Below are 12,821 nucleotides of genomic sequence, written 5' to 3'. Positions count from 1 at the left end.
TAATGCCGTGACCCCCAACCGGTCGTAAGTTGAGGACTACTCAACCGGTCGTAAGTCGAGGACTACTCAACTGGTGCAGCACCGTTTGCAGAATGGGACTTCTGGTGGGCTCAGCAGGGCAGAGACAGCCTGGACAATTCCTATTGGCTTTTGAAAGCCAATAGAATTAGACTCTGTTCAAGAGAGTCTATTCTATTGGCTTTCAGAAGCCAATAGAATAAAAGGGAGTAGCACAGCTAAGGAAAAGGGGGGGAAAAATGGCGGACTGCGTTGTTTGGCGACCCCCGTGAAATGGTCGTTAGATCCCAAATGGGGTCCCGACCCACAGGTGGAGAACCGCTGATTTAAGAGTTTATTGTAATAAATACTTCCTGGCTGGCTTTCCATCCCCAACAGACTGGGAGTCTGGCTTTTCATGTCCGAGATGCCGTACGGGATCCTCTCCAGCGATATGCTTTGGAAGCTCTTCTCCATCATGCACTGTGACGGAAGCGAAGATCTGGAGAAGTTCACCTCCACCCTGCAGCTCGCTGAGTTGAAGCAGAAACTCAAAGGTTTCCCCTCTTGCTTTATCCTTCTGGGGTGTGTGTGGGTGTGGGTGTGTGTTGAGCCCGTGGGTGACGTGTCTTGGGCTGGGCAGAGCGGATGTGATTGGTCCAAGGTCACCCAGCTGATGTTCATGGCTAAGGTGGGACTAGAACTCACAGCCTCCTGGTGATTGGCCCAAAGTCCCCCAGCTAGCTTTCGTGGCTAAGGCGGGACTAGAATTCACCCTCCCCTGGTGATTGGCCTAAAGTCCCCCAGCTGGCTTTCGTGGCTAAGGCGGGACTAGAATTCACCCTCCCCTGGTGATTGGCCTAAAGTCCCCCAGCTGGCTTTCAGACCTAAGGCGGGACTAGAATTCACCCTCCCCTGGTGATTGGCCTAAAGTCCTCCAGCTAGCTTTCGTGGCTAAGGGGGACTAGAATTCACCCTCCCCTGGTGATTGGCCTAAAGTCCCCCAGCTGGCTTTCGTGGCTAAGGCGGGACTAGAATTCACCCTCCCCTGGTGATTGGCCCAAAGTCCCCCAGCTGGCTTTCAGACCTAAGGCGGGACTAGAATTCACCCTCTCCTGGTGATTGGCCCAAAGTCCCCCAGCTGGCTTTCGTGGCTAAGGCGGGACTAGAACTCACCCTCCCCTGGTGATTGGCTCAAAGTCCCCCAGCTGGCTTTCAGGCCTAAGGCAGGACTAGAACTCACAGTCTCCCGCTTTCAAACCTGGTGCCATAACACCATCTAGAGGATTTCAGAAATAATATAGACTATTGTCAAGTTTAGAGTAAAGAGTGAGATGTATTTTATTATTTATACCTTACCAAAGAAATTTGGAAGCCATAGGATTTCCCCTGGACAGTAAACAGGCTAGACATATTTCAAGAGAAAGAAATAACAGCCTGGCTTTGTTGCCACCCAACAGATCCGGCCCATCTGGAGACCTTTGAGCGCTACCTACAATCCATGAACAGCTCTGAGGAGATCTGCTTGCTGACCACCTTTGCCCAGATGGCCCAGACCAAACGGGAGGACGTTGATGAGGACTTCGTGAAAGTGGTGGTGCTGGAGATCTATGAGGTGAGCAAGAAGACGCTAAAGCATATAAGGAACGGGTGCTGGAATTGGGGATGTCTAGAAGATGTTGGGAAGGGCACTAAGTCCTGGTTAAAGTTTGGAGGAGAGTGTTTCTAAAATGTTCCTTTTTTTTTTTTAAATCTCCCCTCAGATATCTTATGTCTGTCTTTCCACAAGAGAAACTTTTTCAAAAGTTGGCCGAGAGCTCCTGGCCTCCATCACTGCTGTTCATCCAACCATGATTTCTGTCGTGCTGGACCGAGTCAGGGAGACCATTGAGAGTGTCGGCATGGTAAGAACTGCTCAAACCTTTGAGCAAAGCCACGAATTTTCTATCTGAAGGAAAATGCTTTGCCAAGACCAATAATTCTTCCCATCTTCCTTCCTTCCTTCCTTCCTTCCTTCCTTCCTTCCTTCCTTCCTTCCTTCCTTCCTTCCTTCCTTCCTTCCTTCCTTCCTTCCTTCCTTCCTTTCTCCCTCCCTCCCTCCCTCCCTCCCTCCCTCCCTCCCTCTAATCTTTCTTCCCTCCTTCCTTCCTCTCATTTTCCTCCCTCCCTCCCGCGCTCTAATCTTCCTTCCTTCCTTCCTTCCTCCCTCCCTCCCTTCCTCCCTCCCTCCCTCCCTCCCTCTAATCTTTCTTCCCTCCTTTCTTCCTCTCATTTTCCTCCCTCCCTCCCTCCCGCGCTCTAATCTTCCTTCCTTCCTTCCTTCCTTCCTTCCTTCCTTCCTTCCTTCCTTCCTTCCCCTCATTTTCCTTCCTTCCCTCCCTCCCTTCCCGCTCCCTCTCATCTTCCTTCCTTCCTTCCTTTCCTTCCTTCCTTCCTTCCTTCCTTCCTTCCTTCCTTCCTTCCTTCCTTCCTTCCTTCCTTCCTTCCTTCCTTCCTTCCTTCCTTCCTTCCTTCCTTTCTCCCTCCCTCCCTCCCTCCCTCCCTCCCTCCCTCCCTCTAATCTTTCTTCCCTCCTTCCTTCCTCTCATTTTCCTCCCTCCCTCCCGCGCTCTAATCTTCCTTCCTTCCTTCCTTCCTCCCTCCCTCCCTTCCTCCCTCCCTCCCTCCCTCCCTCTAATCTTTCTTCCCTCCTTTCTTCCTCTCATTTTCCTCCCTCCCTCCCTCCCGCGCTCTAATCTTCCTTCCTTCCTTCCTTCCTTCCTTCCTTCCTTCCTTCCTTCCTTCCTTCCCCTCATTTTCCTTCCTTCCCTCCCTCCCTTCCCGCTCCCTCTCATCTTCCTTCCTTCCTTCCTTCCCTCCCCCCTTCCTTCCTTCCCTCCCTCCCCCCTTCCTTCCTTCCTTCCTTCCTTCCTTCCTTCCTTCCTTCCTTCCTTCCTTCCTTCCTTCCTTCCTTCCCGGCTGTTTACAGAAATAAAAGCCCACTACAAAACCAAATAAACCATAACCCATGGGTGGCAACCATCACATCGACACCTTTGAGTCCCCCTGTGGTCCCCAGGCCGGCTGGAGAAACTGTGTCTTGGGGCCTTTCAGAGAGTGGTCAAAGTGGGCCCAGTACTATTTCCGCAGGGATGATGTTCCCCAGAGAGGGAGCCACCTTGGAGAAGGCCTTTCTTCTGGGTCCCACGCGATGGACCTTCTTAAGCAGTGGTTCTCAACCTTTCTAATGCCGCAACCCCATAATACAGTTCCCGATGTTGTGGTGACCCCCAACCACTTATACATCACCGGGTTCCAGGGGCGTGGCCAAAGAAAAGGGGGGAAAAATGGCAGACAGCCTTGTTTGGCGACCCCCGTGAAATGGTCGTTCGACCCCAAATGGGGTCCCGACCCACAGGTTGAGAACCACTGGTCTTAAGCGAGAGGACCCCTTACATTCTCTGCCTCCCCACTACAGTGGGGTGAGTGGACGTGAGCAGTAATTCACGTAATCTGGCCCCATACCATGTAGGATGATAACATTTCTGTAATTTGGAAAATGTAGCAGCTTGTAGATTTAAGCTTTTCTTCCTGGCTGATACATTCGGTAGGTGTCTTCGTCTAAGCATCACTAAGCAAAGAGGTGCCTTAAAAATAAGATCTACTCCAGCCGTGGCTCTTTTATGACTCATGGACTTCGAGTCCCAGAATTCCTGAGCCAGCATGAGGGAACTATGGCCCCTTCACGACTTGTGGACTTCGACTCCCAGAATTCCTGAGCCAGCATGAGGGAAACTTTGGCCCCTTCATACTTGTGGACTTCAACTCCCAGAATTCCTGAGCCAGCATGAGGGAACTATGGCCCCTTCACGACTTGTGGACTTCGACTCCCAGAATTCCTGAGCCAGCATGAGGGAACTATGGCCCCTTCACGACTTGTGGACTTCAACTCCCAGAATTCCTGAGCCAGCATGAGGGAAACTTTGGCCCCTTCATACTTGTGGACTTCAACTCCCAGAATTCCTGAGCCAGCATGAGGGAAACTTTGGCCCCTTCATACTTGTGGACTTCAACTCCCAGAATTCCTGAGCCAGCATGGGGGAAGTATGGCCCCTTCATCATTTGTGGACTTCGGCATCTCCCAGAATTCCTGAGCCAGCATGAGGGAAACCTTGGCCCCTTCATACTTGTGGATGTCAACTCCCAGAATTCCTGAGCCAGCCCGCCTGGGTATTGAAGTCCATGAGTCATAAAAGAGCCATGGTTGCCTACCCTGGTCTATTCAATCAATAAATTGATAGCGTGCCATCAGGTTCTTGTTGACTTCCAGCAACCCAGATTTTTTTTTCTCTGTGATGGGGCCTTTAAAGATGGCCTTCCTAACTCTGTGCAATTCCTGTCCTCGCATTTTTCTTATTTATTTATTTTTCTTCTTCTTCTCTTGTTAGGTGACTCTCTATTTGTTTAAAGAACTGCCGATGCTTCTCTGGAAGCCATCGGCTTCGGAGATCGCCTTGCTCCGTGACTGGCTTCTGAATTACAGTCTGACCGAAGTCGAGAATAAACTTGCTTGCATTATCCTGGAAGAGATGAATTGGGGCCCTAGTGAGCAGCAGGTATGTATAAAACGTCAGGTAGCGAAATGGGCGATGAGTTTGTTTTATCAATAGCAGAGCATCTGTGTAGTTCAGGGTTAGGATCCTGGCATTCACTTAGTTACCTTTCCAATGTTGCTTTTAATCGTTTCAAAAGTTATCTCTAATTTGGTAATGAAATGTTTGGAAAAAGAAAACCAAGCAGGGTGAACACCAGAATCCCAGCATTCCTCTCCTCTCTCCTCCTCCTCCTCCTCCTCCTCCCCCCCTTTCCCCTTCCCTCCATCTCCTTCTTCCTCTCCCTCCCCCCTCCTGTTCCCTCTCCCCTTCCCACTCCCTTCCCCTCCCTGTCCCCTTCCTCCTTTTCTCTCCTCTCCCTCTCCCTCTCCCTCCTTCTCCCTCTCCCCTTCTGTTCCCTCCTCTCCCTCTCCCCTTCCCCTCTCTGTCCCACTCCTTCTCTCCCTCTCCCTCCACCTCCTCCCTCTCCCTCTCCTCTTCTGTTCCCTCTCTCCTCCCCTCCCCCTCTGTCCCCTTCCTCCTCTCCCTCTCCCCTCTCCCTCCTGTTTACTCTCTCCTCTCCTCTCCCTCTCCTCTACCCTCTCCCTTCAGTTCACTCTCTCCTCTCCTCTCCCTTCTCCCTCCTGTTCACTCTCTCCCCTCTCCCCTCTCCCTCCTGTTCACTCTCTCCTCTCCCTCTCCTCTACCCTCTCCCTTCAGTTCACTCTCTCCTCTCCTCTCCCTTCTCCCTCCTGTTCACTCTCTCCCCTCTCCCCTCTCCCTCCTGTTCACTCCTCTCCCTCTCCTCTACCCTCTCCCTTCAGTTCACTCTCTCCTCTCCTCTCCCTTCTCCCTCCTGTTCACTCTCTCCCCTCTCCCCTCTCCCTCCTGTTCACTCTCTCCTCTCCCTCTCCTCTACCCTCTCCCTTCAGTTCACTCTCTCCCCTCTCCCCTCTCCCTCCTGTTCACTCTCTCCTCTCCCTCTCCTCTACCCTCTCCCTTCAGTTCACTCTCTCCTCTCCTCTCCCTTCTCCCTCCTGTTCACTCTCCCCTCTCCCTCCTGTTCACTCTCTCCCCTCTCCCTCCTGTTCACTCTCTCCTCTCCCTCCTGTTCACTCTCTCCCCTCTCCCCTCTCCCTCCTGTTCACTCTCTCCTCTCCCTCTCCTCTACCCTCTCCCTTCAGTTCACTCTCTCCTCTCCTCTCCCTTCTCCCTCCTGTTCACTCTCCCCTCTCCCTCCTGTTCACTCTCTCCCCTCTCCCTCCTGTTCACTCTCTCCTCTCCCTCCTGTTCACTCTCTCCTCTCTCCTCTCCCCTCTCCCTCCTGTTCACTCTCTCCCTCTCTCTCCTCTCCCTCCTGTTCACACTCTCCTCTCTCCTCTCCCCTCTCCCTCCTGTTCACTCTATCCTCTCTCCCCTACTCCCTCCTCACTTCTCTCCCCTCTCCCCCTCCTCCTGTTCACTCTCTCTCTCCCCTCTCCCTCCTGTTCACTCCTCTCCTCTCTCCTCTCCTCTACCCTCTCCCTTCAGTTCACTCTCTCCTCTCCTCTCCCTTCTCCCTCCTGTTCACTCTCCCCTCTCCCTCCTGTTCACTCCTCTCCCCTCTCCAGTTCCTCTCTCCCTCCTGTCCTCCTGTTCACTCTCTCCCCTCTCCCCTCTCCCTCCTGTTCACTCTCTCCTCTCCCCTCTCCCTCCTGTTCACTCTCTCCTCTCCCTCCTGTTCACTCTCTCCTCTCTCCTCTCCCCTCTCCCTCCTGTTCACTCTCTCCCCTCTCCCTCCTGTTCACTCTCTCCTCTCCCCTCTCCCTCCTGTTTACTCTGTCCTCTCCTCTCCCTCTCCTCTACCCTCTCCCTTCAGTTCACTCTCTCCTCTCCTCTCCCTTCTCCCTCCTGTTCACTCTCTCCTCTCCCCTCTCCCCTCTCCCTCCTGTTCACTCTCTCCTCTCCCCTCTCCCTCCTGTTTACTCTCTCCTCTCCTCTCCCTCTCCTCTCCCCTCTCCCTCCTGTTCACTCTCTCCTCTCCCCTCTCCCTCCTGTTCACTCTCTCCCCTCTCCCTCCTGTTCACTCACCTCTCCCTCCTGTTCACTCTCTCCTCTCCCCTCTCCCTCCTGTTCACTCTCTCCTCTCCCTCTCCTCTCCCTTCTCCCTCCACTCTCTTCTCTCTCTCCCCTTTCCACTCCACTCCCCCTCCCCTTCTTCCTCTTCTCCCTCTCCCAATCTCTCCCTCCCTCCCTCTCCCTTCCCCCCTCCCTAAATGAAATCCATGCATCTTAAAAGTTGCTGAGTTTGACTAATGCTATCCTATGGGATCCATCAGTCAACAGTATCTTACATTCTCAGGTTGTTTTCAGTTGAAAAGCATAAGCCCCAGGACGGTTCTTTTAAACACACCAGGATTAATAAACTGTTTTTTTCCCCCCTTCTTCTTGTAATTTGGGTTTTGTTTAAACCTGCCCAGCGTACGAATCGTCATGCAGAACCTTTTCGCATCCTATTTTTGGAATGGCTTTGTGGCTGCAATAAACAAATGAAATATTTAAAAAAGAGCTTACTAGCAAATGGTTAGGGAGCCCCATAGAACAAAAAAAAAATGTCTCCTTGTCTTGAAAATCAGCAAGATGTTTTTGACCAGGGCTACCTCCACATCGATCCAGCAGTCCACGCGGAAGTAGCACTGATGATCTTAGAAGCCTATCAGATGTATCTGCCCCAGAAGCCCTACAGCGGACTCCTTTCCGAAAGCTTCAAACAGGTGCCTCCCTTTCATTGCTTCTGACTCTCCCTTAGTTGCTGGTTGAAGGAATAAACCGTATTTAACGTGGTTGCTCGAACAACCAGTTTTATGGGTTAAATTAAATTAAAACAAAGTGCAACCTGTGGGCTGTTGCCAGGGGTGGGATTCAGCCGATTTGCACCACTTCGGCAGGACCGGTAGCTAATTTTTTGTTGCCCAGGCCCAGAATGGACTTCCAGAAGCAACATCCACACAGAGAAACGGTAATTTTCAGGATAGGCCTTACCTCAACTCCGGCACTGACAGCTCCACCCAGCCGGTCCACTTCTTCTGGGGCCGAAGTTCTGCAGCTGCACTCGGGCCTGCATTTTGCAGTCACGGCCTTTCCAGAAGGTCTCAGCAGCTGTGTACCGAGCTATGGATTCAATGCATAGCTAGGTGGCTCGGCTGCAGATCTCTTGCGGAACGGAGCTATAGATTGAACCCCTAGCGCGGTTCTTGGCTGCAGAGGCCTTACAGAACGCTATGTGACTGAGAAATGGAGGCCTGGCTGCAGAAGAGGCCTCAGAAGAAGAAGTGGGCCGATGAGGGGAGGCCTGGCTTAGTGGGTGCGGGGCAGGTGGGGCAGCCCCACACTCCCACCCCACCCTAGCTTGATTTTTAGCTGTGTGCCTCGCCCCCAAACTAGGGCTTATTTTGGGTATAGGGTTTATATTAGCCCCCCCCCAATCAAGGTAGGGCTTATTGTTGGTGTAGGCCAGGGATAGGCAACCTGGGCTCTTTTATGACTCGTGGACTTCAACTCCCAGAATTCCTGAGCCAGCCATGCTGAGGGGAGAGGGAGAGGTTTCCAAGCTGAGCCATGTTGGCTCAGGAATTCTGGGAGTTGGTCCACGGGTCATAAAAAGGCCAAGGTTGCCTACCCCTGGTGTAGGCCTTACTTTCGGGGAAACGCGCTAGTAGTTAACCGTCTTTTGGGTTCACAACCAGGCAGTTCTTTGAAGAGTAAAAGTTTTGGGTTCCCTCGGGAAGAACCGAGGGACGTTGGGCCACCCTTTTGTCTGAAACGGTAGGGGGTTTCCTGCCTGAGCTGGGGGTCGGACTAGATGATCTCCAAGGTCCCTTCCAACTCTGTTATTCTCTTCTGTTCGCGTCTCTCTCCCAGGTCTCCTATCTGGCCAGCATTGTCCGTTACGGCGAGACCCCCGAAAGCTCCTTCAACCAGTGGGCCTGGGGGATGATTTTGAGATTAAAGCTCCACAGGAATGATTACGGCGTGCAGGGGCCCTGGCCTCCATCCCCCATCCCCGACCTGACGGATTCACCCAGCTTTCATCCGCTGCTGAAGGCGGTCAGATCTAGTCTCCCCATTGGCTGCTACCTTGCCTTGGCGATGTCTGCTGTTGGCCACAGGTAAGGATTTCCTTTTCCTTCTGCTTGTAATTCATGTTTTTGTTCAACACCCTCTGTCCTTTAGAATAGTGTTTCTTAACCTTTTTGAACCAATGGCCCCCTTGAGCCAATGAGGAAGTTGTCATTGCCCCTCTCCCCCAACATAACCTCTCAATCACAACCTAGGAAATAATTCTTCCATTTATGCAAACCCTTGTTTTGTTTTCTTTAAAATTGTTCATCAGGACATACCGATGCAAATCATTTATTTCCAGACTTTTTCCCCTATCTCAGTTGTGTGAAAAATTTTGATGCCACCCGTCACTTTATTCCCAAACTTCGTGATGCATGTATTTCATTATTATCTTATTTATTCAAGATACTTAAATGTAATGACCACTGAAAACAAAATTCCATGGCAAGAAAGTGAAATGCCCGAAAAGAAAAACAGTAACATTTAATGATTGAATTACAAGTGAAATTTAAGACGCAAAAAGAAATATAAAAAGGGTAGAGGCTGCTGCGCAACGTGCATGAAGATAAGCGATGCGTCTTCACATGTGTACGGCATTCTGTACTGAAGCTAGCTGGAGGAACCTTTGAAAACAATTCAATCCACTAATAGTGAGCGATCTGATGTTTTTGTACGACAGATATACAGCGATTCACTGTATGAAAAAGTCTCAAAAGTGTCCCCAAAACTTCTCGCTCCATCGCCCCCATATCGCACCTGTCGCCCCTTTTCATTCCATCGTCCCCCTGAAAAACAAAATTGCCCCCTGGGGGGCGATATCGCCCAGGTTAAGAACCACGGCACTAAAACATGCTCCCTCCAGTCCACAAAAAAAAACCTTTCTCCACTGAATGGGTCCCTGGTGCCCTAAAGGTTGAGGGCCACTGCTGTAAACCACTTAGAGGGGACCGCAAAGCACTTTGAAGTGGTATGTAAGCTTAAGTGCTATGGCTATCTGATGAAAATTTTAAAAATAAAAATAAATAAGAAAGAACTCAAAGAGCAGACTCGGTGGATTACTAGGTCTTCTTCTACCACCAGTTTTCTACGTGTTTTTTTTTTTCCTAAACCAGAGTTGCCCAACCTTTGGGGATTGGCGGCATGGAGCAGGGGGAAGGGAGGGGAGAAAGAAGGTATGGTATGGGGGCGATGGAGTGAGAAGTTTTGGGGACACTTTTGAGACTTTTTCGTACCGTGAATGGCTGTATATCTGTTGTACAAAAACATCAGATCGCTCGCTATTAGTGGATTGAATTATGTTTTGAAATGTTCCTCCAGCTAGCTTCAGTACAGAACACCATACATATGTGAAGACGCATCGCTTATCTTCATGCGTGTTGCGCAGCAGCCTCTACCCATACAGTGGCGCGCCATTAGCCAGAATATGGGAGATAGGGGGAAAAGACTGGAAATAAATGATTTGCATCGATATGTCCTGATGACAATTTTAAAGAAAACAAAAAAAGGGTTTGCATAAATGGAAGAATTATTTCCTGTGTTGTGATTGAGAGGCTATGTTGGGGGAGGGGGGGCGATGACAACTTCCTCATTGGCTCAAGGGGGCGATTCGTTCAAAAAGGTTAAGAACCACTGGTTTAGTGTACTGCCTGCATCTTTTGGATGGGGCTTCGTTTGTTTGTGCGGCCCAGTTTCTGGCGCGCTGCAGCCTGGTGCGGCCCATGGACCAGGGTTTGGGGGATCCCTGGTTTATAGAATCAGTATATTGCCTCCATCAATCCGGGTCCTCATTTTACTGACTTCAGAAAAAGATGGAAGGCTGAGTCAATCTTGAGCTGGTCCGAATCGAACTCCTGGCAGTCGGCAGAGTTAGCCTACAATTCTGCATTCTAATCACTGCGCCACCACGATTTTGTACCACCATGAGCCGAGGTGGCGCAGCAGTTAGAGTGCAGTACTGCAGGCCACTTTAGCTGACTGTGTTCAGCAGGTCAGCGGTTCAAATCTCACCGGCTCAAGGTTGACTCAGCCTTCAATCCTTCCGGGGTAGGTAAAATGAGGACCCAGATTGTTGGGGGCAATGTAAATATATATATATATACATTGCTTACTGGTGTACACTGCTTAGAGAGTGCTTGCACTTAAAGTGGTATATAAGTCTCATAAATAAATAAATAAATATGCTAGCCATGTGTTTATCCCAAGCATATTTAAACTCAGTCACTAATGACTGACCCACTACCTCTGCTAGAAGTTGGTTCCAAGCTTCCACTGCTCCTTCCACTCTTTCCATGATACTACAGGGGGACGATCGAGAGCATCCTGTCCCACGGCATCACAGTCTGGTTTGGAAGCCTCCCTGCTTCAGACAGGAAGGCGGTGCAGAGGGTGGTGAGGAGAGCAGATTATAAACATACGGATAAATGGGTAGAACATCTGAGAATCTAGGTTTTTTTTTAATCTAGCTTAGGGTAGAAAATCCCCCAAAGGGGTGTTTGGATACCAGGAATTCGAAAGCATCTCCCCTCGAAACTTAACCAGGTTTAAAACCAAACGGGAGCTCCGTTTTAAGCGTTATTCTTCCGTCCGTTTATCTGCGAGGGCCAACTTGGATTCAGTATGGACGAATCTGCAAAATGAAATATATTTCTTTCTGTTGACAGCATTGACAGCTTCTGTGCTGAAGGGATCTCTTTTCTGGGCATTCTGGTACAATCACGGCATTTGAGGACCGTGGTTCACGTCCTGGATAAAGTGTTACTGCTGTTCTACCCGTGCCATTATTATCTTCTCAAGAACGAAAAGTGAGTTCAGATTTGACCATGATTTGGCTCGTCTTTTCACCCCCTTGGCAGCTGAGCCTTCTCAGAAGACGAATCCCATGCCGGAAATCCAAAACGTTTTGCTGAGGTCCCATCACAGGTAGTCCTTGACTTACAGCCGTTCACTTAGTCACTGTCCCAAGTTACAATGGCACTGAAAAAAAAAAATGACCGAGGACTGTTTTTCATGCTTAATGACCATTTCAGCATCCCCAAGGTCACGGGATCAAAATTCAGACAACTGACATGTATTTTATGCATGAGAGTGAGAATAATTAACCAGTGGAACAACCTGCCTCCAGAAGCAGTGAATGCTCCAACACTGGAAGTTTTTAAGAAGAGACTGGACAGCCATTTGTCCGAAATGGTATAGGGTTTCCTGCCTGAGCAGTGGGTTGGACTAGATGACCTCCAAGGTCCCTTCCAACTTTATTATTATTATTATTATTATTATTATTATTATTATTATGGATCATCGCACAGTCAGCCAGATGTTCAGACGACCCCTAGGGCAGGGGTAGGCAACCTTGGCTCTTTTATGACTGGTGGACTTCAACCCCCAGAATTCCTGAGCCAGCCGTGCTGAGGGGAAAGGGAGAAGTTTCCAAGCTGAGCCATGCTGGCTCAGGAATTCTGGGAGTTGAAGTCCATGATGAGGAGGCCATAGTTCCCCCATGCTGGCTCAGGAATGCTGGGAGTTGAAGTCCACGAGTCATGAAGGGCCCATAGTTCCCCCATGCTGGCTCAGGAATTCTGGGAGTTGAAGTCCATGAATCATGAGGGGGTCATAGTTCCCCCATGCTGGCTCAGGAATGCTGGGAGTTGAAGTCCACAAGTCATAAAAGGGCCATGTTTGAAGACCCCCTACCCTAGGCCTAGAGTCTAGACCAGGGGTAGGCAACTTTGGCTGTTTTATGACCCGTGGACTTCAACTCCCAGAATTCCTGAGCCAGTCATGCTGAGGGGAAAGGGAGAGGTTTCCAAGCTGAGCCATGCTGGCTCAGGAATTCTGGGAGTTGAAGTCCATGAGTCATAAAAGAGCCAAGGTTGCCTATCCCTGGTATAGGATTTCCTGCCTGAGCGGGGGGTTGGACTAGATGACCTCCAAGGCCCTTCCATCATCATCATCATCATCATCATCATCATCATCATTATTATTATTATTATTATTATTATTATTATTATTATTATTATTATTATGCGGTGTCCCACAGTGATAGATGACTGTTTGTGACCTTCCCAGCTGGCTTCCAATGGATAGAAGCCAGATTCGCTTAACAAGTGCAGTGATTCGCTTAACGACTGGCAAAAAGGTCTTTAATGGGACAAAGCT

General features: G+C 50.1%; 1 protein-coding gene across 3 annotated transcripts in view; it reads left to right on the top strand.

Moving 5' to 3' along the window:
• EPG5 (ectopic P-granules autophagy protein 5 homolog) overlaps nt 1-12,821 on the top strand; it is a 96,012-nt gene that overhangs the window by 22,523 nt on the left and 60,668 nt on the right. For all 3 annotated transcript variants that reach the window (XR_005556850.1, XM_039344538.1, XM_039344537.1), the window contains exons 11-17: nt 397-554; nt 1,458-1,612; nt 1,761-1,901; nt 4,425-4,592; nt 7,202-7,321; nt 8,469-8,716; nt 11,330-11,470. Coding sequence is in view for 2 of the 3 variants with exons in the window: in XM_039344538.1 (XP_039200472.1) it covers nt 397-554; nt 1,458-1,612; nt 1,761-1,901; nt 4,425-4,592; nt 7,202-7,321; nt 8,469-8,716; nt 11,330-11,470 (1,131 nt within the window). In the remaining variant the exon portion in view is untranslated. The remainder of the gene's footprint in view (nt 1-396; nt 555-1,457; nt 1,613-1,760; nt 1,902-4,424; nt 4,593-7,201; nt 7,322-8,468; nt 8,717-11,329; nt 11,471-12,821) is intronic.

Source organism: Crotalus tigris, unplaced genomic scaffold (assembly GCF_016545835.1).
Source record: "Crotalus tigris isolate CLP2741 ecotype Arizona unplaced genomic scaffold, ASM1654583v1 scf7180000017929.1507224028:355905, whole genome shotgun sequence".
NCBI lineage: Eukaryota > Metazoa > Chordata > Lepidosauria > Squamata > Viperidae > Crotalus > Crotalus tigris.
The sequence above is the reverse complement of the archived record's forward strand: the minus strand, read 5'-3'. Positions and strand labels throughout refer to the sequence as shown.